General features: G+C 48.8%; 1 protein-coding gene across 4 annotated transcripts in view; it reads right to left on the bottom strand.

Moving 5' to 3' along the window:
* SEC14L5 (SEC14 like lipid binding 5) overlaps positions 1 to 26,939 on the bottom strand; it is a 39,394-nt gene that overhangs the window by 7,792 nt on the left and 4,663 nt on the right. For 3 of the 4 annotated variants that reach the window (XM_027693643.1, XM_027693644.1, XM_027693645.1), the window contains 10 exons: positions 25,945 to 26,020; positions 11,831 to 11,980; positions 11,575 to 11,706; positions 9,314 to 9,442; positions 8,500 to 8,695; positions 6,724 to 6,836; positions 2,195 to 2,384; positions 1,770 to 1,858; positions 1,281 to 1,351; positions 449 to 620 (listed from right to left, as the gene is read on the bottom strand). In XM_027693643.1, coding sequence (XP_027549444.1) covers positions 449 to 620; positions 1,281 to 1,351; positions 1,770 to 1,858; positions 2,195 to 2,384; positions 6,724 to 6,836; positions 8,500 to 8,695; positions 9,314 to 9,442; positions 11,575 to 11,706; positions 11,831 to 11,980; positions 25,945 to 26,007 — 1,305 coding nt within the window. In that variant the 5' untranslated portion in view covers positions 26,008 to 26,020. Of the gene's footprint in view, positions 1 to 448; positions 621 to 1,280; positions 1,352 to 1,769; positions 1,859 to 2,194; positions 2,385 to 6,723; positions 6,837 to 8,499; positions 8,696 to 9,313; positions 9,443 to 11,574; positions 11,707 to 11,830; positions 11,981 to 25,944; positions 26,021 to 26,391; positions 26,506 to 26,939 lie in introns of all 4 variants that reach the window. The other variant, XM_027693642.1, reaches the window with a different exon arrangement.

Here is a 26,939-nt window from a genome sequence, read left to right as displayed (position 1 = left end):
TCTCACAACATTTTCTACTTCATGTAAAATAAGTTTGCTGTCACTGCCTCACACACAAACCCCACAAGGAATTTATTGACCATGTTCTCCCATTACAGCAGGCACCAGGCAGAACCATATTTATTATTTACTGCTGATTACTCTTCAGTGTCCTCCAGCATGAGATTAAAAAACATCCATCTTCCCATCCACATGAAAACCCGCCAAGTTTGAGCTCCCACTGCGTGAAGAGTTGCAGTTTAGGTCTGACACCCTGTCCTGACAGATGACAGTCACTGGGACCACGTGAGCTCCAGGCACACCAGGGCTGGGCTCTGCAGCAACACTGTGGCCTCTTCAGGGGTTCAGCCTGGAGTTACCTGGGGGCTTTTCCCTCCCTGGCTCTGGCTGGTTTAGCTCTCTGTACATGCACAGCTGTTCATGACCCTGCAGCCCAGCTTTCACCCACCAGGGTCCAGAGCACAGGGAACACCCGGGGGGCTCTCACGATGAGGAGCCTCCCCAGGGTTTCGGGGTAATTGTCCTCCACCACCTCGATGATCCGGAGCAGGGCCTTCACCCCAGGCCGCCACAGATGCCGCATGTTGAGCCCTTCCAAGTCCACCAGGCACGTCCAGGATCTAAACAAACCCACAGAAAAAGGCCTGTCAGAGCTGCAGCCAACAGTGGCTGCTCAGTTCAGGATCCACAGAACCCCAGTAACCCCACAGCCCACGCAGGATCCAGGGGAGCCCACAGGGGAGACCAGCAGTTCCAATAAAAAGCAGATCAACACTCAGGCAGGAGACACCTGAATCCAGGTGAGCTTCAGGTAAAACAGACACCCAGACTTAAGTGCAAGAACATACAATGTCACTCTAGAAGGGGTGAAAGTGTGCAGGCCAATTGCTAAAAATAATTTAAAAATGCATTTTAAATGAAAGTGAAATATGGCAGACAAGTTCCTATATAGAAAAAACACTATAATTACAAAGATATGGATTAAAATCACCAAGACAGGAAGATCAAATTCATCTGAAATGGGATATAAAAAGATATAAGGAAGGACTAATACTTGCTTTCATATGAAACTGTACAATTTGTCTGCATTTTAGTCATATAAATATATATGTATACACACATAGTGCTCCCCAAAGAGCCTGTAACAGACACACTCACTGTGTGTGTCTGCACTTCAACCCTAAGGACATCAATCCCAGTCATCCTAAACCTCCACAGCAACATTCTTCACTATATCAGTGAATCTCTGTAAAGGATTCAGGAAAACCACCAGTACTGACGTGATGGGGCGGCCAAAGATGTTGGTATTTTCCTCACATCTCTTTTGTCCTTCCTCATTAATGGACAGAACCTGGAACCAAGGACAGCACAGACAAGGATTAGCCTGAGTATGGCTGAGGAACCAGGATAGCCTGGAGATCTTATTTTAAAAAACACAGAACCCAGAAGTACAGCAGAGGGCAGGGGTAGATGGGATATTTGGGAGGAAACTCCTCCCTGTGAGGGTGGGGAGGCCCTGGCACAGGTTGCCCAGAGAAGCTGTGGCTGCCCCTGGATCCCTGGAAGTGTCCAAGGCCAGATTGGACGGGGCTTGGAGCAACCTGGGCTAGTGGAAGGTGTCCCTGCCCAGGGCAGGGGGTGGAATGAGATGAGCTTTGAGGTCCCTTCCAACCCAAACCCTTCCATGATTGCTGCTCCACTATGACAGGACTTCTAAACCCCCCGAGGGACACAGAGCTCCTCAGGAGAGACATGAAGGCACAACTCACATGTCTCAGCAGTGACTCCTCTCCCAGAGCTTTCACCAAACCCTTTGTGTCCATCTGGCCGAGCCGAAGGATGTAGAGTGGCCGTCCATCTTCAAAACAAACAGGAGGGTTTCAAGAGGGAAGCAGCCCAGTCTCCAGGCTATCTTATCACTCTAGAACCTTTTATAAAAGCCCCTTTGAATATTTTGGAAGGATAAAAAAAATCAGATTCAAGGCAGCTTTATCAAAGAGATGCTGCTTTGCACTGACCAGTCTGCCTGAACTGAGCAGAGAAAATAAAATTACAGCAAACCAGAGTGGCTGTTTACAGGCACTGAGCTGCTCTGGTAACTAATAAAGTGTCAGCACAACTTCCTCCAAACTCCCAGGTTACTGGTGAGGTCCCATCCCCAGACTGTGCTGTAGCATCAGTGTCAGCTCCTCACCTTTGTCCTGGTAGTGCCACCCCCCCGTGTAGTACTCCTGCAGGAGGGCAGGGGGCCTCCAGGACTGCAGGATATAATCCACCTGGTACTGCTTGCGCCAGGACAGCGACTGGCACAGCATCTCCCGGGCCTTGTCGATGTTGAAGTCCCGAGCCCGCAGGAAGCGCAGGATGTGCTCATCCTTGGGGATCTGGGACAGGAGAAAGGCCCAGGGTCAGGACTGGCACGTTCCATGTGCCCTGCAGAGGAGGCTGCAGAGTGCACACCACTTTTTAATCTCTTAAAACTAAGGCATTAAAGCAAACACGACACCTACATTGCTCCTCCCTCCTAAACTAACCCAGCTGAGAGCAGCAGAGGTGCCGGGAGCACAAAGGAAGGGACCAACTCCCTGCCTGTGGGAAGCCTTTCCCTGATCCAATTCTCAGAAGCCCCAGCAAACCCCAGGCTGGCTGATGTTTGCCTCGGCTGTTTATCCACAAGGACAACCACAATACCATGTGAAAGTCAGGGAGCTGAAAGTTCACCTGCCCAGGGCAAACCAGCACAGGATGGCACCAGTCACAGGTAACACACTGACCACGCCAAGCACGGGCTCTTTGGAGGGGGATCAGACTGTGCAGCCTGAATGATCCCACCAGCACCAATTCCAGCTCTTGTGCAGGCCCTGCTGCTGGTGTTTGAACTGGAAAGCTGCCAAATGCTTCCCAAGGCTTCCCTGCCCCACCACACCACACTAACTCTTGCTCCAAATCAACCAAACTACAATACCCCCTCTCTTTATCACTCATCCCAACACTGTCAGTAATTGTGGCATCACAGGCACAAAAGCTCTCCCAAAGCAAGCCTCTAGAATGGCTTATTCCAACCTCCTCCCAGATCTCCCATGCGCCCTTTAGCTGAAAAATCAAGGAAAACTTGCCAGTAAAGCCAAGCAGCAGGAATTACAATGATCCTGATGGATTCCACAGAAGCACCAGATCTCACTAACAGCCTGTCAGCAGCAAACCCAGCTGGATCAGAGCTCCACGTGCTCCTGGATTCTCAGTCACTCACCCAGCTCCCCCAAAAGTTTCCATTAGAAATTCAAGCTCTGTGGAGCAGGGACTGTCTCCTCCAGAGCATCCACACTGCTTAACACAACACAAGCACTCCAAGCCCTGCTGTAACACAAAATAGCACGTTCAGGAGTCAGAGCTCCTTTGTTTGTCCACTGCCACGCTCAGGAAAACAGAAATCAGGGCAGAAGGAAGGCTGGCAGCAGTGTCAGGCAGGAGCAACCTCGGTTTCACAAGCTAAGAACTGACTCACCCAAAGAATGGGGCAGCCTAAACTAAACCCAAAGCACCTGAGGAGCAGGTGGGAGATTAACACTGTTCAGCAGGTTCTAACACTGCATCTGTTTGGCATGGAAAGGGAAGGGCAGCCTTCCCAAACAGGATCTCAGGAGTATTTAGAGGAATGCCCCCAACATTTTTTCTGCATCGCAGCAAGATTAAAGACAGCAGAGTTTCCATCAGATGATTTATGTCTGTGTTCCTGCTGCTCAGAGGCACCTGTTACTCAGCACACATCAGCCCAAACACCCACAACAGCCCCTGCATCTCCTGCAGGGCCCAGGAGAGGGGATGGCTGGGGGAAGGTTTGTTACTATTCACGTTTCAAACCTCCTCTGTTCGTTCACAGCTTCAGGCAAGAGGCAAATCCAGTGCTTCTGTTTGGACCAAAGGCAGGAAGCTCCGAGGGGACTTATTCCACAGTGGAATTAGTCTTTTATCCTTGTCCAAGCAAAGCAGTAACTCCCACATGCCAGAAAATGAAGTTTTAATTTCAGCCTGGCGTGAAACTGTGTGCACTCTTCTCCATGGTGCAAAGCCATGATCAGGAGCTTCAAGGAGCTGCAATTTTAACACCGTTTCAGTTTGTTCCTTCAGCGCCTCAGATTTTTAAAGCAATGATAAATCTGATTCTAAAGGTAATGCCTGCTTTGGAAGGAGCAGGGAAGGGAGAGTGAAATAGGACAGAAAGGACAAAAATAAGAAGGGCCATTTTCCAAGAAACAGGAGATCTATTTTTTGATATTTTTTGACAGAGGAATAAGGACATCCCTGCTCTGAATTAAAGGAACAGATTGTCACAGCAAGGTAACAGCCTCTCCAGGGAAAACCCGAGGCTTGGAAAACCAAGCTCCTGGTTTTGTACTGTTCTGACAGGGAATCAGGGGAAGCAAACAGGGGAGCAGCGTGAGGGGGTTCAGGATGAATTTTCAATAGCCAGCACCTTCCTTCCCACATGTTCAAGCTGCCCTGGGAAAGCCCACCCGAGGGTATGAGAGCTCAGCAATCAGCTGTACCTGGCCCAGGCTCCCTGCACAGCACATCCCACCCAGCTCCAAGCACCCCAAGGGGCAGCTGTTCCACATTTTCCTCACGTGCCCTCACTTTTTGCTTCTCCAGCTTCCATTCCCCAGCCTTTGACACGGAGGGGAAAAAACAACCCAGAGAACAAAACAGGCCAATGTTTGGATGGTGCCTGTTCCAGCTGAAAGCAGGATCCTTGCAGATCCCAGGGATGGATAAAGCCTCCCTGTCTTGCTCCCATCAGTGGGTACCCAGTGGGTGAGATATCTCCTACCACACCACAGCCCACACTGTTTTACTGCACAGGTCTCCATGGACCTGAAAAGCCCCATGTCCTGTATTTCAGAGCACAGTTATATCTGGGGACTGATCCCTGCCTGCCCCTTGTGTTGTGTCCACTTGTCAAGCACCTTTTGTCTGTCAAGAGGCTGAATCAGGGGAGACACAGATCACAACCAATATTTAGCAGAAGCCCTTTTATTATTGAAGCTGTTATTGTGTTTACTCCCAGGCAGAGGATCACACTACCACGACAGCAGCTTGCAGGGAGGTGTTACAGTGCTTCAAGGGGCCCTTTGCTCCATCAGGTGTGTGTGTATATATATATATATACCCATACATATAAATATGTATGCAGTCTCTACCTGCACCCAGCAGCCACCATGCTCCTGGATATGGTCCCCCTTATACAACATGTTATTGATGCTCCTGTACCCCAGTGGCCTTGGAGAGCTTTGGAAGATGATTTGTGTTGTGAACTTGTCAGCTTTTACAGATTCAACAGTGTTGTTGATGTCTGGAGGTCATCAGCTGCTGGGAGACTCTCACACTGCCTCAACACAGACTGTTCTCTCCACCCCGAGGATTTCTGGTAGATGTTTCTCCATCCACCATTCCACACACACTCACATACAAGGGAACTTCCTCATGAGTTAAACAGTAACAGAACTGCAGAACCAAGTCTTTGTTACATTTTAGTTCTACATGGGTGATACACGTTAATTTCTCCAAGAAGAAACAGGGCTTTATAAATGATGTTCAAACTCCCTGTACTCAACTGAGACACTTCGTCTCTCAGCTCTGAGACAGATACAGCACATCATGCAGAAAGAGCTGGCAAAGCTCCTCTAGCTGGACTCTGCTTTCCAGGGGGATGTTCCAACCATCTTTCTCCTGTTTTCTCTTCTTCCTAAGCACCATTTATCTACTCATCCCACCCAGTTACTCTCTGTTGCCATCCTTTGTTCTTCCCTTCCAATCTCTCTCCATCAAGAAATCTGGGGTTAGATCCCTCTTGAGGCATTCAAGCTGCCCCAGATCTTCTCTTTTCTCAGCCACACACCAGTTACCCTCTCAGCCTGAGATGGAGAGACCCTCCTTCAACCAGGAGGAGCCCAGGCAGCTTCTGAACATCCCAGCAGAGCACAGACACCTATCCCACAGTGCCTGTGCTGCCTTCCAGGGAAAAATCATGAGTTGGAAGGGATCCACAGGGATCATCCAATCCAACTCCTGGCCCTGCACAGGACACCCCAACAATCCCACCCTGTCCCTGAGAGCATTGTCCAAGTGCTCCCTGAGCTCTGGCAGCCTTGGTGCTGTGCCCACTGCCCTGGGGAGCCTGGGCAGTGCCCAACCAGCCTCTGGGGGAAGAACCTTTTCCTGAGATCCAACCTGACCCTGCCCTGACACAGCTCCAGCCATTCCCTGGGTGCTGTCACTGCTCACAGGGAGCAGAGCTCAGAGCTGTTCCTCATGGGGAAGCTGCAGACCCCGATGAGGTCTGTGCTCCATCTCCTCCAGCTGAACAAGCCAAGTGCTCTCAGCAGCTCCTCCCGTGGTTCCTCCAGACCTTTCCCCATCCTCGTGTTCCTCCTTTGGACACTCTCTAACAGCTTTAGATCCTTCTGATACTGTGGTGCCCAAACCTGCCCCCAGGGCTGGAGGTGAGGCAACACCAGAGCGGGACAATCCCCTCCCTGGATGCCCCCCCAGGACACAGTGGCCCTTTGGGCTGCCAGGGCACTGTTGACTCATGTTCAACCTGCCATCCACCAGGACCCCCGATCCCTTTCCACGGCGCTGCTCTCCAGCCTCTCATTCCCCAGGGTGTGTTGCCCCATCCCAGGTGCAGAGCCCAGGGGTGCCCCTGGGTGCCCCCCGACCCACCTTGCCCTTGTGTGTCTCCTGCAGCCACTGGCGCAGGCGGATGAGGCAGCTCTCCTGCAGGGGGGTCAGCTGGCCCAGGTAGCGCTCGATGTACTCGGCGTCCAGTTTGTCAGCTGGGGGAAGAGGGAACAGTTCAGAGGAGCCTTGGCACAGCCACAGGGAGATGGGCAGTTATTCCTGCACACAGGGTTCCTTGGGATTTACATGGGCATTGCTCAGAGGCCTCATTTCACCTGCCTGGGGGAGGGAGGGAGGGATGGTGTCACAGTGATTGGGGCGTGAGGCCACGGACAGCACAGACTGGATCCAAACTGGATCACTCCACCTGTCTCTTACAACACTGATATTCCATTCAGCCTGAACTGCTCCAGCAGGAGCTTTAGAAGATATATCATGAGCTCTAGCACTCAGCTCACTAACCACTCCAAGACTCGGGCACTGCAGTCCCCAGTGTCCTAAAGTCTCATGCACAATTCCAATAACAAGAAGCTAAAAAGCAGCTCACTGGAAAACCAAACTGTTCCTCTGCTCAGGGACAGCAGAGGGAAACGGACAATAACACCGTATTTTGGATAGCAAGGGGGGGTTTTAGCAGGGGAAGAAGTCCTGTGAACACCAGCAGCTCAGAGACAAAGGACAAGGGGTTGGTGACTGCCAGCACTGAGGGCCAGATGTGCCACCCAGGGCTGGGTGTGCAGTGCCAGTGAGGGGAATGGGGCACCAGGGGAGCAGCTGTGCTGGGGCACACGAGGGGCAGGGCTGGGGACACCTCAGAGCTGCTCTTTGTCAGGCACAAGGGTTTGCACCAGATGCCATTACCTACAAACAAGGCCTGGACACCCACAGGATAGGCAGGATAACACAGAAAACATATCTGGAAGTGCTACACATGGAATCCATGAGCTGGGGAGCAGGCCCAGAGAAGCTAATCCCTTCCTAAACAGGAATATAGGCAGAAAAATAAGAGCTACTTTCCTCTTCTGATAGATGGGATCCACCACTCCGAAGTTAACTTTAATCTCAAATATTTCTCACAGCCAGCTCCTCTGTGGATCTCCATCTTTTTCCAAATGGATTCCAGGACAGAAAAGCTACTAGAGAAGGTCAGGTGAGAGCAGAACCATTGATGTTTCCAAATTCCAAGCTTTTTCCCTAGTTACACTCAGCAAAACAAGTGCTGTCTTTCCTTCTGAGGGATGACAACAACTGTTTCTAATACCACAACTCTAAATTCAAAGGTGTCTCCTATTTCTTTTTGTCAGAGAAGTATTTTATTTCATCTACAAGACATCAGACCAACAGAAGGCATTATAAAGTTTGATTCAGGTATTTTCTGGGAGAAATGCATTAGGCAACATTTTGCAAGTTTGTCTTGGCCTGATATAGGGGCAAAAGCCATCCAAACTGGTCCCCAAGAATACTAATTTCAAAACAGACAAAATATTTCATTATAATTCAATTCTAGCATACTCAAGACACCTTTAAGCTTCTCCAGTTTAAAGCAGAAAATACCTTAAGAGGCAGATCAATTTGTTTTCTAAGCTCAAAAACATCCTGCTTGTGCAGCTTTTCTTAGCCTTTCAGTTTTAGGGGGAAAAAAAAAAAAAGGAAAAAGGTCCATTGTTTGTTTTCCTTGAAAAAAAAAGAAAATAACTTTCCTTCCTCCTCGCCCACAATCCAGAAGAAAAACCTGGTGCCAAAAGAAATAAAAATAAACTCCTCAGTCAGCGCTACTCGAGGCTCGTGAGCGGCTGCTGCTGCTTGGGCACTACGTACCATCGGGGCTGGCAGCCTCTGCAGAGGGGCAGGGGGATCCAGGAGCCCCAGGATCCACTGGGATGTCACCAGCCTCGTGTCCCACAGCCGGGCTTGGCTCGTCCCGCCCGCTCCCGGCCGGAGGGGTCCAGCGTGGGATGAAGGTGATGCCCTGGGAGATGAGCTCCTTCAGGTAGTGCTCAATCACCTCCTTGCCCTGCAGGGGAAAACTCCCGTCAGGAAAAGCATCCTCCAGAGCCAGCAAGGTGTGGGATTTTCCTCGGGGCAGATGACTGACACTGCTGGAGATGAACAGCAGGGAAATGTTGTCTCCTTCCCTCTGCATCGCCCCGCTGAAAACCCTTCTGTAGGAAAGACCCATATCAATGGGGAATCACAGCACTGGCCAGGCAAATTCCAGCTGCCCTTAAAACACTTATCTCCTTCTCCTGCTCCCAAACCATCAATCAGCTGCCCTGTTCCTCTGCAGCCACTGAAAGGAAGTGGCTCTGCCCCAGAGACACAGGGTGCTGATTTTCACCCCGAACTTTCCCTTCCTGCACGAGAACAGTGTCCCCACTGTCCGAGGAGCCTGGCACCCACAGCATCCACTGCAACCCTCCTCTGGCACAGCCTGCTCCATCCCTGAACAGCCACATTCCAGCCAGCAGATTGTTTTCTGCTCGTTGCACACTGGCTTTTTTCTTCCTTTGCCCAACGGAGGGATTTCAGAGCCACAGCGAAGGGTATAAAACCACACTGGGCCTATTTCCAGAGAGGAAGATTGGGGCACACAGAGCAGGTGTGGGATTTGGGCTCATGGCACCCATCTTACCCGTTTGATGTTGGAGGTGTACTGCTTCATGGCAATTTTCTCCACCGTGCTCTCGAAGCCAAAGAAGGACTTGATGTCGAGAGACGCCGACTGCTCAAAGCACGTCCACTCCTCGTTCTCAGGGTGAACCTGCACCCAAAGGACACATGGGGTTGGCACATCCTCGTGGAATGACAGGGCCCTTGTCCCTGGCACCACACAGGCAAATCTCCAGAGCTACAGAGTGAGGGGGCAGAGGAAGCACTGACTGTACGTAACAGGGTAATTGTCCCAGAGTAACAGAAACTCATCACAAACTGGGCATGTGGATGTTTTTTAACCCAAAACTCTTCACATGCACGAGGAAGTGAAGGTTAAACCCCACCTCTGTCCCAGCAGACCTGAAAAGTAACAGTAGTAGCAAAAGTTGCACTAAAATAGGAGTTAAACTACCCACTTGAAACCATCATGTCAAGAGCTCCTTATGGAAAGACAAGGGATGGCCTTGTGGGACATGTAATTAAAACTTCTACATCTGCAATGAAGAAAAATGCAAAACAGGGGTTTTTTTTCTAGTTTTGGATGGGAAACTCAGCCACTAATGTCAGCCTTCCCCCCCAAAACACTGGAGACATGGCAGAGCAGAGGATTTTCCTACTCAGTTCAAAACACACCTTTCCTTTCTAGTCATTTCCCCTCAGTTACTCTATATATGGTAAAAACATATAATCTTTTCCTCTTTTAAACTTAACCCTTTCCTGAGAAGTCTCTGCCTTCTCTCTGTAGGTGCTGCTGTTCACAAACCCACACGAAGGAACAACAGTTCCAGCCCCCACACAGAGAGACAATAAGGGACAGATTCCTCAGGGACACATTCAATAACTGCAGGAGCAGGATCATATTTCTCCAAGTTGCCTCAGAGAACCCTGCAAGAAAGGAAAGATGAGAATAAACCTGCTTCCGGTGCACTCTGGCAGGGAAAAGGGAACTGGTAAAAATAGAGCAGGGAACCATCTTGAGGATGCAGCCAGGAGCTCCCACCCTGTTCCCCTCAAAGCCCAGATGCTGACGTTTCCTTCCGAAGGACAGGGGACACAGCCAAAATCAGCAAGTGTAACAATGTCTGAGAGGTCCCAGGGATGACCTGGGAGCGTTTCAGACCCATCAGCACCTTTGACAATGATGGAAGTTTGATTTACTGCAGTTTTTAGGACACCCCATGCAGCCACCAAGTGATCTGTGGCTCAGGAACCCCCTCACCATCCAAAATGTTGACAGCTTTTCAGCTCCTCCGCTTGCCTGGAGCTGCTCACAGCTCGCTGACTCCCAAGAAGCTGAGCTCTTGTCCAGCTGCCAAAAGGGCAGGTAGGTAACAGGATCTGGACTTTTGTTTAAGGAACAAAAAGCAGTGTCTGGTTGCTTCCAGAAACAGCTGAAGCTATTAAACGGTGACCGAGCCCTAAGAGCACAATTACAGTGAAATGGCACCCTGTGCTGAAGAGGCAGCACAAACTGAGACAGCCCAGGCCACAAACAAGGCTCAAGACCTTTCTCCAAATCTTCAGAGCATGAAGATCATGACAAGGTGCTAAAACTTTGACTCAGTTGTGGGCAAAATTAACTGCCAGACTTCCCTCAGGCTCTCATCATAACAAATATTAAGGGTTCCATTCTAAACGTCCAGATACATATTCAAGATCCAGATGCTTTTATTAACTTGAATTTCAATCAAAAAGAAACCCAGGGAATACCAGCAGCTCTGGAGCACCATCTCTGCTTTCTACTCTCACCCTAATCAGAGGATCCCAATCAACCCAAAGAAGTTTCTCAAGCCCTACAAAATCACAGAATCCCAGACTGGTTTGAGTTGGAAGGGACCTTAAAGACCATCTAGTTCTACCCTCCCCTGCCATGGGCAGGGACACCTTCCACTAGCCTGGGTTGCTCCAAGCCCTGTCCAACCTGGCCTTGGACACTTCCAGGGATCCAGGGGCAGCCACAGCTTCTCTGGGCAACCTGTGCCAGGGCCTCCCCACCCTCACGGCCAAGAATTCCTTCCCAATATCCCATCTAACCCTTCCCTCTGGCAGTGGGAAGCCATTCCCTGTGCCCTCCAGGCCCTTGTCCAAAGTCCCTCTCCAAAGCAAAAGAACTCTATCTGATCACAGAATGCTGCTGTCCAGTGCTGCAGAGGCGCCCAAATCCCTCCAAGCACCTCCACCTTGTAATCAGTGCACAGTTCCCATCCCTTCCACGGCAGCCCCATGAACCAGAGCACTCACAGAGTAGCTGCAGGTCTCCCGGACCACGACGCGGTTGGCGAAGGTCTCGTTGTGGGCCTCGATGCGCAGCGTGCGCTCCTTCCAGTTCACAGTGTTCCTCTGGATGAAGAACACGTACTCCACCCCTGCAATCTGAGGGAGGCGAAGAACCAAAAGGAGGGAGGAAAAAAGAGACAGAGAAAGAAAGAGTAACTTCGAGACCCTTTCCGAGGAGCCAACCAAGCCCAGGTCTCTCCGTGCCCCAGGTTCCACCTGCCTTCTTCAGCAGCCTGGGAGCGTCCACGTTGAGTTTGCAGCTCCGCTCAATGATGTGGATGGCCCCGTCCTCGCTCCTGGATTCGTGCAGGATTTCACTCCCCAGAAACACTGGGATCTCTGGGCAGGTAGGAAAGCGCTTCTCGTACGCCTGGGAGTGAAAACAAAGCAAGTTCAGCTGCGGGGTGGATCAGCTTTAACTCTTCCTGAATTAATCAGCTCCCTTACAGTAAACTCCAACAAAACAGAGGCTCCTCAACCCCTGTGTTGGCTCCACTTCTCTCAGAGGTGAAGTTAAAGCAAAATAGTTACAAGCAGAGACAGGACCAAGTCAGTCATCAGCCAAACGTGTCTTAACATCATTTTTCTTTCACACATGAAGCAGAAACAAAATCCTCTTGTTAAAGAGTACTAGGAAGGGACTCATCATCAGGAACCTCATGGCAAAAGCAAGCACAGCTCTGCTGATTTCTGCTGGCTAAAGACTTGAATTTCATTATCTTTGGGTCAAGTCGATATTGTCTGTATGAAGAAGCCATTAAAAATATTTAACACTCCTGTACCTTAAAATGTGATGTGTCCAACAGTTCTAGTGGCCCTAAACTATCAAGGGTAAGACCACAAATTATTGGCTACTCACTTTGCCTTGCTTTATCCGTTTCTGAAACAATTCTGTCCTGGTTCTGAAATTTTCCTTGTTTTAATTAGCACATCCCTCTGAAAAGCCCTTTATCAGCTCCAACAGAAATCCAGTTTTCCATGGCACTTGCAGCAAATTAACTTGTATAAACCATACCTACTGTTGCTCCTCTTTCCCTAAGAGAAGCATCTCTTATTATATGCACTTCTCCATCTCTTACTATATTCTGAGATGTTTGCAGGACAGAATGTTTTCCTTGGATTTCTGACAAATGTCTTGCGTGCTGTGATTCTGTTGTAGATATGTGACTGCTGCACAGGCTGCCCAGAATTCCACTAGAGCTGTTCCAGGAGAATCTGTGCTCTCCTTCCATTCTAATCTCAGAGCTCCACATTTTGGCTTCAGGATTTTTTTGCCACTATTCCAAGGCCAACCCTCACCTCTAGGAAGTGCTGCCATCTTCCTATCTTCCATAAGACACAACCATTTTATTTAGTGCATAAAAACACAGCTACTCAGGAGAGAAGTCTCCACCACAAAGGAAACATTAATGGGATAATTCTCGAGCTCAGCCGGGCTCTCAGTGTGCCCGGAGCGGCCACATTCCCTGTTCCCACAGCAAGGCAAGGGCTGGTTGCCCCTGCATGGATTCATGGCCCCTGCTCCTAAAATAGCCCAGGCACTTAAGGACACATTCCAGATCTCCTGCTCCTGGAGCTCTGGACGGGAAAGGAGTTATTTCAGATTATCGTGTTGCTCGGTATCAGGAGGGAAGTGCGGGAAGTGCCAGCAGGAATTCGGGCCATAACAGAGCACACAGGGCTTTAAATCCTGCTCTCCAAGGCACTGAGCAGTGTCCTGCTTGCTCTGCCACATTTCTGGAAGAACCTCTACCTATGCTTTTCACTCTCATCCCAGGGAAAACTAAACCAGTGCAGATAAATACAAAGTTTTCCATGGTAAATGACCGTTTCCAACACTGATCCACGTGGCTCCAGCCAGCAAAAGCACATGCACTGCTTTAAGAAGCTTAATTTGTTGTGATGGGAATTCATGGATAGATGTCAGGCATTGTCACAGGACGCTTGCAGGGGGACACCCCTCCAGACTCCAACCACCATCCAGTGCTATCCCGAGGCCAAAGCCTTTGCCTTGCTGCTCTTCCCTGTTCTGGCACATCCCAGCCAGTGCCTCCAGGCCACCCACTCTTAGTGACTGGAGTCCCAGCAGTCAGGCAGTGAAAGCTGAGAACACTTTTGTAGGCCACTGGGATAACAGAATATTTAGCAACTATTTTTCAGCTGTTTGCCCCGTGTCACTCCTTCCATGTGCCCTTAACACACTTGCAAAAAGTGTCTTTGAAAACCCTGCCCTGAGAGAAGGCTGCCCCAGCTGACAACACAACAGGGTGAACAGTTTGATAGGACAGAGGGGAATGGTCTTTAAAAGAAGAGAGATTTAGATGGGATATTGGGAAGGAATTGTTGGCTGTGAGGGTGGGGAGGCCCTGGCACAGGTTGCCCAGAGAAGCTGTGGCTACCCCTGGATCCCTGGAAGTGTCCAAGGCCAGGTTGGACGGGGCTTGGAGCAACCTGGGACAGTGGAAGGTGTCCCTGCCCATGGCAGGGGGTGGAATGAGGTGGGCTTTAAGGTCCCTTCCAACCCAAGCCAGTCTGTGATTCTACTCCTTCAGGGGTGCAGCTGTGCCAGGAACATTTGAGGGAGTCTGCAGAGGAACAAGAGCTGCTCTGCTGGGACCAGGACCCTCCAAAGGCCTCAGTGAACACCTTCACCAGGAGCACTGGGCTCTAAGTGCCCCTTCACCACTGAAAGGCCACAATGGCCAGTGTGAACCCACCCACATCACCCCTGGATCCAGGTGCTTCTGGCTCCCACTTGAAGATAAATTTAGCCCCTGGATCTCAACACACCACTCACTCTTTCTCCACTAAGGATGCCCTTGACCCAGCTGCAGACAGGCTCCCTAATAAACTGGCATTAAATCCAGCAAGACCAAGACCAGGACTAAGGGAGTGCAGCCACTATTTCTGACAGCTACACCACACCTGGAGAACCAGGAAAGGCCAGGGAGAGGCACATGTCAATGCACAGCCCTGGTGATAGAGCTACGACAGCGCCCAGACCCATCACCTAAAGAGGGGGAACGTTGCCATATTTGAGAAAGAATCCATATCCACACCGATATTAAGTCCTTTGCTAATCTTCTTTGCACAACAGCTCTAAAAATACAGCGGGGAAGATGCCTGAGATCACATGAAGGACAGCTGAGGCCCCACGCTGCGGGCACAACAAAGCTGCTCCCTGAGCCCCCAGCCCTCCATCCCTGCAGACACAGCTGAGCAGGACAGCAGCCCATCTTTGCACCCTCTTATCAAAATCAGGATCCATGTGCAACAGCCTATTTCTGCTCCAACACTGAGGGGAGTTATAAAGCCAGAGAAATATTTAATTTTTTCTCAAACTCTTGCCAGCCCAGCTGGGATTTCTGCTCGTCTGTGACTCTGCAGAGCACAAGGTGAACCACAGAGTATCCCAGACAAATGAAAGGCACAGAGTATTTAGTGTTAGCTTGTTTTAATGCTCTGGCTGCCTGCACTTGCTCTTCCAGCTCCCTGCTGCAGGAACTCTGAACTGGCTAATATCTAGGAGCTATGATTTGCCTCTGCCTTCTCTGCCCTCATCCCATAAGGAATAACAGCAGTTTTTGTGCCACCACTGTGTGTTAAACAATACTGTGGGTCAGACAACCACCTTGATGATTGCAATTTTCAACAGATCAAATATATATATATATAATGGATGGCTCCATGAAGCCACTCCCTCTCGTCCTCTAAACCCACTGGGATTAACATGGACTGGCAAAACCAGCTCACACTTGAGCACTTTGCAACAACTATTTTCTTAAAGGTTCAGATTAACATGATCTCTTCATACCCAAACCAACCATTTCACAAGAGCTGGTGGCCCAGACTCACTAGTGTCCTTCCCTGCATCAACCTGGTTCCCCCTAGATTTCTAACACAAAAGAATTGTTGCAAAAATCAAAATATTTTGTCGTGACCAACAGTCCAAAGTGTCATTTAAATCTTTGCAGTCTTGAAACTGAAATTACACATTAAATTTCACAGGAGGGCTGAGTGAAGACAGAGGGATTTGGGATCTGTTTGTATTCTTTGAGATAGTTTGCTTAGAACTAAAACCAATTATTTTTGGGTGCCTCCAAATGTAAAGAACAAATAATAATTTAAATGCAGCTGGCAGCCTGTTGGAATGAAAAAATTCAACAATGAAGAAATTAAATGAAAAAAACATTACAAGTGAAACAATTTCTAGCTAAAAAAAGTTAAAATTCACAGGAAAGTTGAAGATCTCAAGGTCTCAGTGGTGTCAGATCTTCCTTTCACACTGCAGGGAACCCAAAGTAGGACAGGGATATTTCCAACTTACAGTGATCTCTGCATCCCAGCAAAGACCCCTTAGTGCCACTGAGGCTGACAAATGATTAATCACACTGAGCAACAATTAATTAATAGTGAGATGGCTGACTGTGAAATCAGTAGAGTGCTCTGACCAAGGTTTTGCCCTCTGATCTCCTGGGAAATGTGTGCCAGTGGTTGTACCTGTGCTGGCCAAACTATGGGACCAACACTGAGATGAACATCAGGTTGTGAGAAGAGAGTTTGAGAAGAACAGAAGCCACACTTGAAAGTGTCCTCAACTGCTGGCCAAACACAGCAACCCCACAGCTGTGGGAAGAGATGCCCTGAGGATCAGCCAGATGCCAAACAGAGCAAATTATACAAAAACACATGTGTCAAAACGAAAAAGTGACATTCTAAAGCCTCACAGCCACAGAGAAAGGGGGAAATTGGCCTCCTCTACAACCTCCTACTTCACCTGCTTAACCCCTTCCCCTCCAGAGCAGAGGGTCCTGTCCAGCCCTGCACCTTCCCAGCTCCAAGGTGACAGTGCAGGTGTGTTCCTGCCCCTCCTGTCTCACAGCTGTGTCACTGCTCCTCCCACAGGATGCACAGGACACGGCCAGCGGGCAGGATCCTCTCTGACACCTCCTCCTGTTTCTCCTCCGTGGGTTTCAACATCCTTTTCTTGCAAGTGACCTCGAGAGCAATTACACAACAGAGGCCTCGGGAATCCAAAACAACAGGGATGTGAAACCACTGAATTACTGCCTGAAACAAAACACCTCACCAAGCAAACCCCCTGCACACCTCGAGGCAGCTCCTTCCAGCCCAGGCTCTGCTGGGCCCACAGTGGTTCCCATGTGCTTCAAGGGGCAGCTTTTGGTTGATGATTTACTGTCGTACCTTAATATGAGTTATTAATTAATACCTTAATAAAAAAGAGGGAAAAACTACGCACTGACTTCTGTATGATGGTGAGACGAACTTAAGAGGGACCTTCAGGAGTGCAAATTATATTGTGTAGAGCAGAAAGGAACTAAACTGTGATGCACCTGATGTAGACAGAAGCTTGTAGTCGATATTATACAAATATGTTACAAGGATAAGTGTTTCATCCTTGTGGCTAAAACACTTCAAACTTTCATGATCAACCACAGTTTAAATCTGTATTAATTAACAAGATTCCTCGAGGTCATGTTACAGCCATGTGCAGATTGCCAGGAAAAAGGAACATCTGTGCTCAGAGGAATGGGAAATAAGGAGGAGTCCGACCCCAGGTTTTGAGCTAAAGATGCCCAGACCATCGTTCCTTTGAAAAGAGATGATGAGAAGCAAGATAAAGACCCCTCATCACTTTGAAGTAGGAAGTGGATGCATTTGGATCAGCTTTTGAGCAGCTCTAATGACACAGAAATATTCCTCTGCAGATTCAGGTGTTTTCAGATGATGGCCTTCCAGGAAAAAGTAATTTCACCTTGCAGTTCCTCCCACTGCTTGGTGCTGAAGGGAACCATTCTGCACCCACATCCACCAGACACAGCAATCCACGTGCTTTGAACAGAACAGAGACCAAATTCTCACTGACCAGAGCAGTGCAAAATAAAACACACAGGGAACAATGTGGGAGGGACCAAATGGATTTCTGGGGTACAGAAATGCCCTGGAGTCAGGGGAAAGGGAACTTCATTTTAAGGAGGTGCAGGGCATCCACAGTAAAACTCTTTGGGGCCTGAGGGGGAAAAAAAGAAACTTTTGCTGGCAAGAGGAAAATGATTTTCCAGTGAGAAGTCCACTGGACAACAGCACCCAGGCTACAAACATTGACCCACTGTTATCTCTGCCTGGACTACAGCCAAGGATTTGCCTCATTTCTTCAGCTTTTGGTGAAAGAAACAATTCAGGGAGCAGCAGTGCCTATCACAACACTGGCACGTCTGAGGGCCACAGAAGCCTCCTGAAACGAGCCCTGCAGCTGCACAGAGCTATCCCAGGAAACCAGCACTGTGCCTGCCCTCCTGTCTGAGCAGGAACAACAACAAAGCCTTTACAGAAAGCTATGGAAGGGACACCTTATCCAGGAAGCACTGCTCCTGAGTGAACAGGTTTGCCACAGCCCAGTGTGGAAAGAGAGAGAGCCAAAACTGGAAGGCAGGGAGGGAATCAGACATCTCGACCAAAACACAGCAAGCCACTGGCCAGCACACACTGAGTGTTCTAAGTGACTCCAGAATCAAAAAGTGGCTCACAAAGCTTACAAATGGCTCCCTGGAAGGACAATCTGTCATTGCCAGAAGCTGCTGTGAGAATTTATACAGACTGGCCATGATTCAGGGTCAGACTTGGGCTTAGTAGTTAAAACAAATCCATCCTGGCTGAGATGTAACAATTGGTGATGATTCTAAATTTTATCACTGCTTTTAGTCCCTGCTGAACAGTTTATTATTTGTCTTCTGCACCTACACATTCAGTGGACAAGAGAAGAGTCTCTTAATCATTGCTGGAACACAAAATAATGGTGATACCTCCAGCTGTGTTGTGTCTCCTCGTGCTGGGCTGCTGTGCCATTGAACTGGAGCTCACTTCAGAGCTCATCTATCCCTCTGCTGATCAGATTAGGCTCGAGACACAACTTATCCTTCAAGGAAATAAGCCTGGTTTTAGCTGGAGAAGGGACTATCCTGCACAGACTCTTTGAATTAGTGTAAATCTCCTCCAAGCCACACATGGTGCCAGCACCATCCTCTCCTAAACCACTCTTACCCAGAAAATGGGGTCTTAGCAGTGTCAAAACAAAGCTCTGGGAGAGTCGTGTGATCCCCACAGACAGGCCAGATGTGCAGATGTTGCCAGCAGTTCTCCAGAACTCTGAATGAACAAGCAGTTCCTCCATCAGCTTCTTCCCAAGAGCAGCCCTTACACCATCCAGCAGCCGTGACAAACAGCACTCACCAAACACTTCCCACCCCAAAAATCTCAGGGGCACTGTGAGCTCTGCTCCCCCTGAACGTGCTGGGTGCCAGGGGGAGGTGGTGGCAGGCCCAGGGCTGCACACACAGAGCAGCAGTGCAGAGCCAGCCCAGCTGACACACAGAGCAGCACTCTCAGAGCTCTGGTGCTTCTCAGCAGCGAGATGATGGGATATTTATAGTGTATCTTGACAGCAAGGTTTCAAGCCATCAAGTCACGCTGGAGCATCATGTCTTGAGTCAACACTAGGTTCTCTCTAAGTTCATAAAATGTTAACCCAATAGCTTCTGACAGTCACAGCAAACTCACCTTCAAAACATGGCAAAAAGAAGGGAAAGGGCAGCTGCCTTCTTTAAAGGCACAGACCATGGCTGCAAACAGACCATCCACATCCAGAGAGGACTTGTCAGGAGGCAAGTTCGACAGACCCAACAGTCTATAACATCAATAACAAATCTGTAACATCTACATCTAAAATCTATAACAACTGGTAACAGAGAGAGCAGATCCTGTTTGGCAGCGAAGTATCTATTTCTTGACTACTGCTTAGACTGTTCTCAGGACATTCTATGTCACAGAACCCTTAAGCTTGGAAAAGACCTCCAGGATCACTGAGTGCTGTTAACCCAGCACTGCCATGTGCCAGGTTAATCCATGATGTGGACAGAACACCAACAACAACTGTTTTGAAGCATTTTCCCCCCTTGCACATTGATTCTCTCCCGATCTCCAGGGCACTGCCACCCAGCAAGACCATTGCAGACAGCATCTAAAAGCCATTATCCACATCACAGCAGCTCCAGAGGAGCTTCCAAGCACTGGGCACGCTGGATACACACTGCAAAGCTCCACCCTGTGTCATCTGCAGCTACCCAGGGACACTGTGGGAACCCCTCCCCTCACACTCCTGCAGCTGCTGCACTGAGAGCTCCACTCCAAGCTCCTTGGCAGCTCCTTGGCTGCTCCACACAGCCCTGTGTGCCATCACTGCTGCTTCTAAGGGATTCCAGCTGCCAGCAACTCATCCATTCCCCTGCAGCAAGTGCTCTCTTGGTTCCAGAGCTCACACTTGACAGCAGAGGCTGTGAGCCAGCATCAAATATTTTTAAGCTAACATTCTGCTTTTCTTTACTTAAAACCAGCCTGTGATGATACCAGAATAGTGGCAACAACTTGGAGCTGCAGATGGGGATATCCCAGTCTGGAATTACAATTCAGGGAGCTCCCAGTTATCCTGTGGTGCATCTGTGCTGTGGGCACTGCAGCTGACCCAGACACCCAATCTGCACAATTTATGCAGACAGAGCAGCCTTGGAGACCTGGCTGGGCTGTGAACACACACACTGAACTGTCACTCTAAACAAACCCACGGCACTGACTGATCCTCGCTAGACATCGGTGTGTTTGTGCCTTGTCCTGCTCTCACACCCCATTTATCTGTTACCAATGTGTGCTGTAAGCTTTTTGGGCACACTGGGGTGTTAAATAGCAAAGGGGACTCACAGGTTCTGTTGCAAAAGCATCACCACATCAGCCAGTGAAATATCAAGCTCTGTAAGACACCACAGCATCAGGGAGGAGGGCATGCCCAACTTATCAGGATTTAAGCAGACTCTTCATACACTCAATCTGCTAAAGGCAACAGGGAGAAGTGATTAAATAAAGCCACTTCAAATCTAACCTCTTTAACACAAGGCATGTTGATGCTGAAATGGCACAAATATAAAAATAAATTTGAAAAAAGTGTGTGGAAAGCAATTCTGGCTGTCAGCACCTGAACTCCAGCATCCAGAGTTTCCTCTCCTGCAGCTAAACCAGCAAGGAGCTGTTTTCAATTAGTCTGCATCTACAAGCCTCCTAACACTGGTGACACAAAAGAATGTCGGGATGATTGGGAAATCAGCGATGCATTTTGATTTTAGCTGTACTGGATGTGACTCCTGGGTGTAACCCTGGGCCAGATCCTCAGCCAGATCACTCCAGTGTCTGCAAAGCAGCTTTGCCAGTGTGCAAACAGCCAGAGTAGTCAAGGCTGGTTATTCAGGGGCAGGAGTCAAAAGCCAGTTTGTCCACTGCCAGCTCCAGTGACAATCATCAGCACTGCTTCAGCAGGGTCAGGCACGAGAGAAGGACAGCTCACATCAGGATCATGGATGTTTGCTTTGGATGGGCTATGACCCTGTGTACAGGATGAGAGAGTAAATATGATGGAGAAGGACTATTTCTGCTGCTTACTCCATGAGAAATAATTTCTGACTCTAAATAAACCTGCAATGGTTGTAGTCTGAATTAAATTTGCCATTCAGCTTGTTAGAACCCCCAACACTCAAAATGTACTGAGCCAAAACAGATGTAGACACCATTAATTTCCTGTCAAATAAAGAACTCCAGACCAACTAAATGTAAAGAACACTGGAGGCTTACAAGAGAGCTAGAGAGGGACTTTGGACAAGGGATGGAGGGACAGGACAAGGGGGAATGGCTTCCCACTGCCAGAGAGAAGGGTTAGATGGGATATTGGGAAGGAATTGTTCCCTGTGAGGGTGGGGAGGCCCTGGCACAGAAGCTGTGGCTGCCCCTGGATCCCTGGAAGTGTCCAAGGTCAGGTTGGACGGGGCTTGGAGCAACCTGGGCTGGTGGAAGGTGTCCCTGCCCATGGCAGGGGGTGGAACTGGATGGTCTATAAGGTCCCTTCCAACCCAGACTATTCTGGGATTCTGTGAACATTGAATTGCCACTAAAACCAGAAAAAAGAGTCATGGAGCTGCTTGGAAGTGCAGGCAGCAGGTCAGGACCTCAGATGACCAAACTTTCACTTGCAGACCCAGGCAGGGAAATCGTGGGCTGCCACAGATGTATCAGGGAGCCTGAGAGCCCCCCAGAACAGCCACTCCCACCCCAACCAAGGCTGCAGCAGGACCCCCCTGGCCCGAGGGGCACCACTCCCCCAGCACAGCAAACACTGCCCAGCCCTGCCCATGTGTGTGCTCAGGAGACCCAGCTCCCAGTGCTCAGATATGTGTCAGCACATGCCGTGGGCAGCCAAGAAAGGAGGTCAAGCAGAAAGCAGCACTGACTCACAGCAGGCACATGTGGGGCTCCACAGCAGCTCGCTCTGAGCACGGAGCACAACTGCACACACAGCGGGAGCTGCGGCTCCTGCAAACTCCCAAACGCCTCATCTGGGCTCTGCCTTCTCAAAACCATGACATGGTTTTAGGTAACCATGCAGAAAGGCCCTTCTCTTGCAGCACAAACCATGGACTGCTCTTAGCAGCAGTCAGGGCTGAACATGAAGTGCCCTGTAAACGTGGCAAGGGGAGCAAACCATTGCCAAGCGCTGGGAGGGATTTCTCATTTACACCACCAGTGCAGCAACTCAAATTATCCATCATGTACAGAAGACCCTGTAAGGTCCCTGGGGGGTTATTCCAGACTTGTAGCTTCCATCCTAAGCAATTTTAGTGAATCCTATAAAGTGTGTGAAAATGGCAGATGTCAACTGTAAGCTTGAAGGGCTGAGGCACTCCTAAAAATAACGGGAACACAACTCCCTACTACTTTCAAAGCTAAAACCCTCCAGCTAAAGCTCTCTCATCTAGCCTAATAATTCACTGCAAATAACATTAAATATGCAATCTCTCTCTGAGCTCTGATTCCTACACAACTGTGCATGTAGGACTCGCTCCCCCAAACCAAATTCTCATCCCCACACATCAGAGAAGGCTCACAAATATTTACATCACAGGAAGTTTTCACTCATGAGTTATGTGGCAGAGGTACCTCTACTTCTGGATTTTTCCCCCACACCGTAACGTTTTAGTATAAAAAACCCTTTCAGCTTTGTAACTGCAACTGCTACACAAAGAAAATTATAAGTAAGTCTATACTTGGTGATTTTCTGGCTCTAAGATAAAATCAGAAGACATGCAATGTCAAACCTGCTGATCTAACTGAAGGGAAGACAAGATCAGGCCCAGAGAGGCATGGACAATCCATTGGAAGGAACAGCTCCATTTAAAAGGAGACACACAAAAAAAGAGATAAAATGGAAAGGAAGAACATGACAGGATAACAAAGCATAACAGAAGTCAAGTTTCTTTTCAAGTATAAAGGATAAAGGTGTCAGGCACTGGCTCTAATTTGAAGAGCATAGTATTTTTGATCCTTTAATGTGAGTCCAAGTTAGGAACAAAGCAGATGAAAAGTGACTACTATGAACTTGGACAGGTGTGGGAAAACCACTCATTATTTAAATCTTTTTTTGGAAGGGAGGAAAAGAAAAAAAGAAAAAAATTCAGAACTCCCAAGTGTCCAGAAAAAACCTGCTATGCTGATTCCCCTGTACTGCCTCAGATGCACAGGACTGGCAAAGGCAGCAAGAAGGGGAATGTCCTTCCAAGGATTTGGAACTCACGTCAAATCTCCTGCCTGCAAACACCCAAACAAAGCTGCAGGAGCATTAGTGAAGAGCAGAGTGTAAATCCAGAGACAGTCACCCTGACACAGAGCAACAAAGGTAAAGGCAGGGGCTCATCTGTGGAGCACAACCCCGAGCTGTGCAGAGGACGAGCTCACACACATCCCTCTGCACAAGGCCAAGGAGGATAAACCACATTCCTGATTCCAAGGTGCAACAAAGGGCATGAGAAACACGGTGTGTGTGAGCCAGGCCAGGAAGCAGGGAATTGTTTGCCTCATTTGGCTGTGACAACCCCGTTTCTCAGACTCATATGTAAGCAAAACTCATATACGAGCAAAGCACATACACTGTTTTCTATAGCATGGTCCAAACATTTGAAGTTCTGAGGGAAAAATACTTTTCCTAACTTACTTCCTGTGGTCTGTTCAGGTTGGCACGAGGTGTGGCCCTCCCCATTATACAGAGGAGGAATTAAGCACAAATGTGTCAGGCTGAAGGGTGCCTGGAGATCTGTAAAACTTGGGTTGTCTTGAGGTCACCCTGTGACCTCTGCTTTCCTACCACAGCCTGAGACCTCGGCACTCCAAAGGTTCCCACAAAGCAGTTGAGGGGAAAAGATGAAAGCAGCTGAATATCAGGTTCCCAGTGCTGAGGAAGCTGCTGTCAGATTTATGGTGAAGCAGATTAACAGCAATGCCACGTGCTGAGGAGCAAAACAGCTTCACTACACACGCCCACTCTCCCTGCAAAACTTCCAGCAACTGCCAGCTGGTTCCTGACAGCTCTGCGAGATCCTCGCTGCCTCCACACGAGCGGGAGCTCCTTCTGAACACACCAACTGTGGGAGCACAGCCTGCACCCAGCTCAGCCTGCACAGACCACCACCAGGCTGAAATGCTGCTTTCCAATACCAGAGCCTGCTGTGAACACCTGATTTTCACAGGACATCAGGGTGGGACTAAGGGGTCCGTATTCACCTCGCTACTCCACGGCACAGTCCTCTGGGTGACCCTGGACACGGAACTTCTTCGTAAGGAAGAGGACTAACAACTTTGCTAAGGTTTGCTGAACAACTAGAGGATGGCATTCACAAACCCAGCCCTGAAATCCCAGGGAATTTTATCCTGTTATGTTGAAAAACTGAAAGCAAATAAAACTAACCCACTTGAAAACTAAACCCACGAGCCCCTGGCCTTCAGGCATTTGCTAACAAGCTTACAGAGGATTTGTCTCGAGGCAGCCCTCCTATATTAGCAGCCAATCAATCGAGGAGCATCTGGTGGTAGGTTTATCCTGCTAATAGAGACAACAGGAATGTGGGGAGGTGTGCATGGAGCAAAGGCTACCAGTACCTTCATCACAAGTACTGTGTCTTATTCTCACACGGGGTGCACTGGGAGAGCAAAGAACGGAGCCAGGAAAGCTTCACCACCACAAACACCAGCCCCAGACTGGTCAGGGCACTTCATGGCATGTTACTGTAAAACAGATGTGGCAAATCCCAGTAAGACTGGGGGGAAAAATGGAGATGGGGGTGTGGATTTGGGAGGGACTGTCACCAAAAGAAGTGTTCATTTGGATGAGCAGAGTGTGAACAGGAACCACTCAGCTGCTGCTCCCTTTGGGGTCTGTTATTCACGCTGAGGAACAAACAATGTCTCCCCCAGCTTTAACTACTGAAATAGAAGACTGGAGGCTCTTCTGGATAAAACAAATCCTATGGCATGTATTTCCCAGGAAACTAGAAGAGGAAACATTGTCAAGAAGAACACAATATAGGCTCTCCCTTCCATTCATGGGAATTTCAGCTGCCTGCAATGGCTGTAGTTTTCCATCTTCATTCTTGGGCCCTAATAGGCTAAAGAAATCAAGTCTCAGGGACTGAAATGCCCAACAGATTACAGAACAAAGCCTTGCAAGACTCCATAAGCCTCTCTGGGCAATGCCCAAACGCTCAGGGCTGCCCTTGAAATGCAAGCAGCAAACCTTTCAGAAGGGTATTTGACTCACACCCAGTTGTGACCAAGTCCAGAAAATCACTTAAGGCATCTGCCATGGTCACAACAACTGTCTGCATCACCACTGAATGACCTTCAATGACAGCTCTAAAGCCCCTTGTGGAAATCACAGAACTTGGAGAGAGATCTCCCAACAGTTCAGTCATGGAGTGCATAGGGAAGAAAAATACAGAAGAACTTTTACAAAAGATTTCCAGCTTTTAACCAAATCCAAAAGCTCAGTATCATTCAGAATCCAGTCCTAGATACATCCATCCTACAGTGCTGATTGGGATCACATCTGGAGAGATTCTGAATTTGGTGAGAAGGCAGACACGGTGTCTGGCCACAAACTGACCCTGCCTAACTGAATGTCACAATCTTTTTCCTTCCTTGTCAAAGAATAATTACAGAAGGTTTTGTTGGATTTTTTTCCCTTCTAACGACTAAGCTGCCTCTCTCAAAATACTGAGATATTGATTCTTATTTTTCGTGGAAGATGGAAGGAGAGCTGAGCCTCTGTTCCTGCACTGCACCCACAGGGCTGTCACAGAGATCCAGCCAAAGCCACAGTCCCCCACCTCCCACTGGCCCCAGGCTGCACCCTCAGCAGCTGGAGCAGGAGACGTGCTGAATGTTACTCACTGCCATGACGAGCTCAAAGGGATATTTGTAGACTCGAACTGGGGACTGGTATTTCTGCACCATTTTTACCACACACCTGGAACAGACAGAAATTGGAAAATTTTAGATCCAAACAGCACAATACATTCTAAGCAGTTTTGACAGACCTTACTAGAAGCCTTAACTCTTTTTACAAATAGAGAGGAGATATATTAGATAGAATATCTTGTTTAGTAAGTGGCAGAGACAGAAGAGACAAGTCTCTGCAGTCCCAGTGCAGGGCTGTGTCCAGCACACAGCAGCACCCTGTGCAGCTTCCCAACAACTTATAGCTCCAACAACTCACAACAATTAAAGCACAAAACAGGAGATGTAAAGCCAGAATCAATCATACTCTGGAGAAGAAGCCTGACTTAGGAGCCTTACAAAGCTCACATGGTGATTCTTCCCCGTACCCCCCTTTCCTACATTACATTTGCAATCATTAGGCAAAGCCCTCCCCATTAAAAGCTTCTACAGCTTCCCGAATCTTGGTGTTAAAATGCTTTTGTGCACAAAGTAGCCTTGAGTTGTTTTAGCCCACTGAAAGGAAGGAAGAGGAAACAGCCTGCTGAAAGAACATGCCTGATGCTAAGCTGGCAATCACATCCCACTGCCTGGATGCCCACTGTTCCAGCTGAACCGAGGCAAGAGCTGCAGGCAAGGGGAACAATTCAGCCCTCAGCATTTCGCTGCTCCCAGCCACCTCTCACTGTTCTCATCAGGATTCCTCCCTCACGCTCCCTTGCCAGGGTTTTAACCCTCAAATATGCATCAGTAACCAGCATCTCAAGGAAGCACATAAACCATTAAAAAAAAAGGTTATTAGGCTGCTTTCTGCAATTCCTTTAGGAATTCCTTTGTATTGCTCCCTCTAACACCATCTGTGAACATCAGGAGCACAAAAGGCTGGATGGCTGGTTGGAGACTGTGCTGATTCCACCCCACTCAAATTCCACTGCTAAGCAGACACAGCC

This window comes from Neopelma chrysocephalum, unplaced genomic scaffold (assembly GCF_003984885.1).
Source record: "Neopelma chrysocephalum unplaced genomic scaffold, ASM398488v2 Primary Assembly neopelma1_93, whole genome shotgun sequence".
Classification (NCBI taxonomy): Eukaryota; Metazoa; Chordata; class Aves; order Passeriformes; family Pipridae; genus Neopelma; species Neopelma chrysocephalum.
This window is presented reverse-complemented; position numbering and strand designations above follow the sequence as displayed.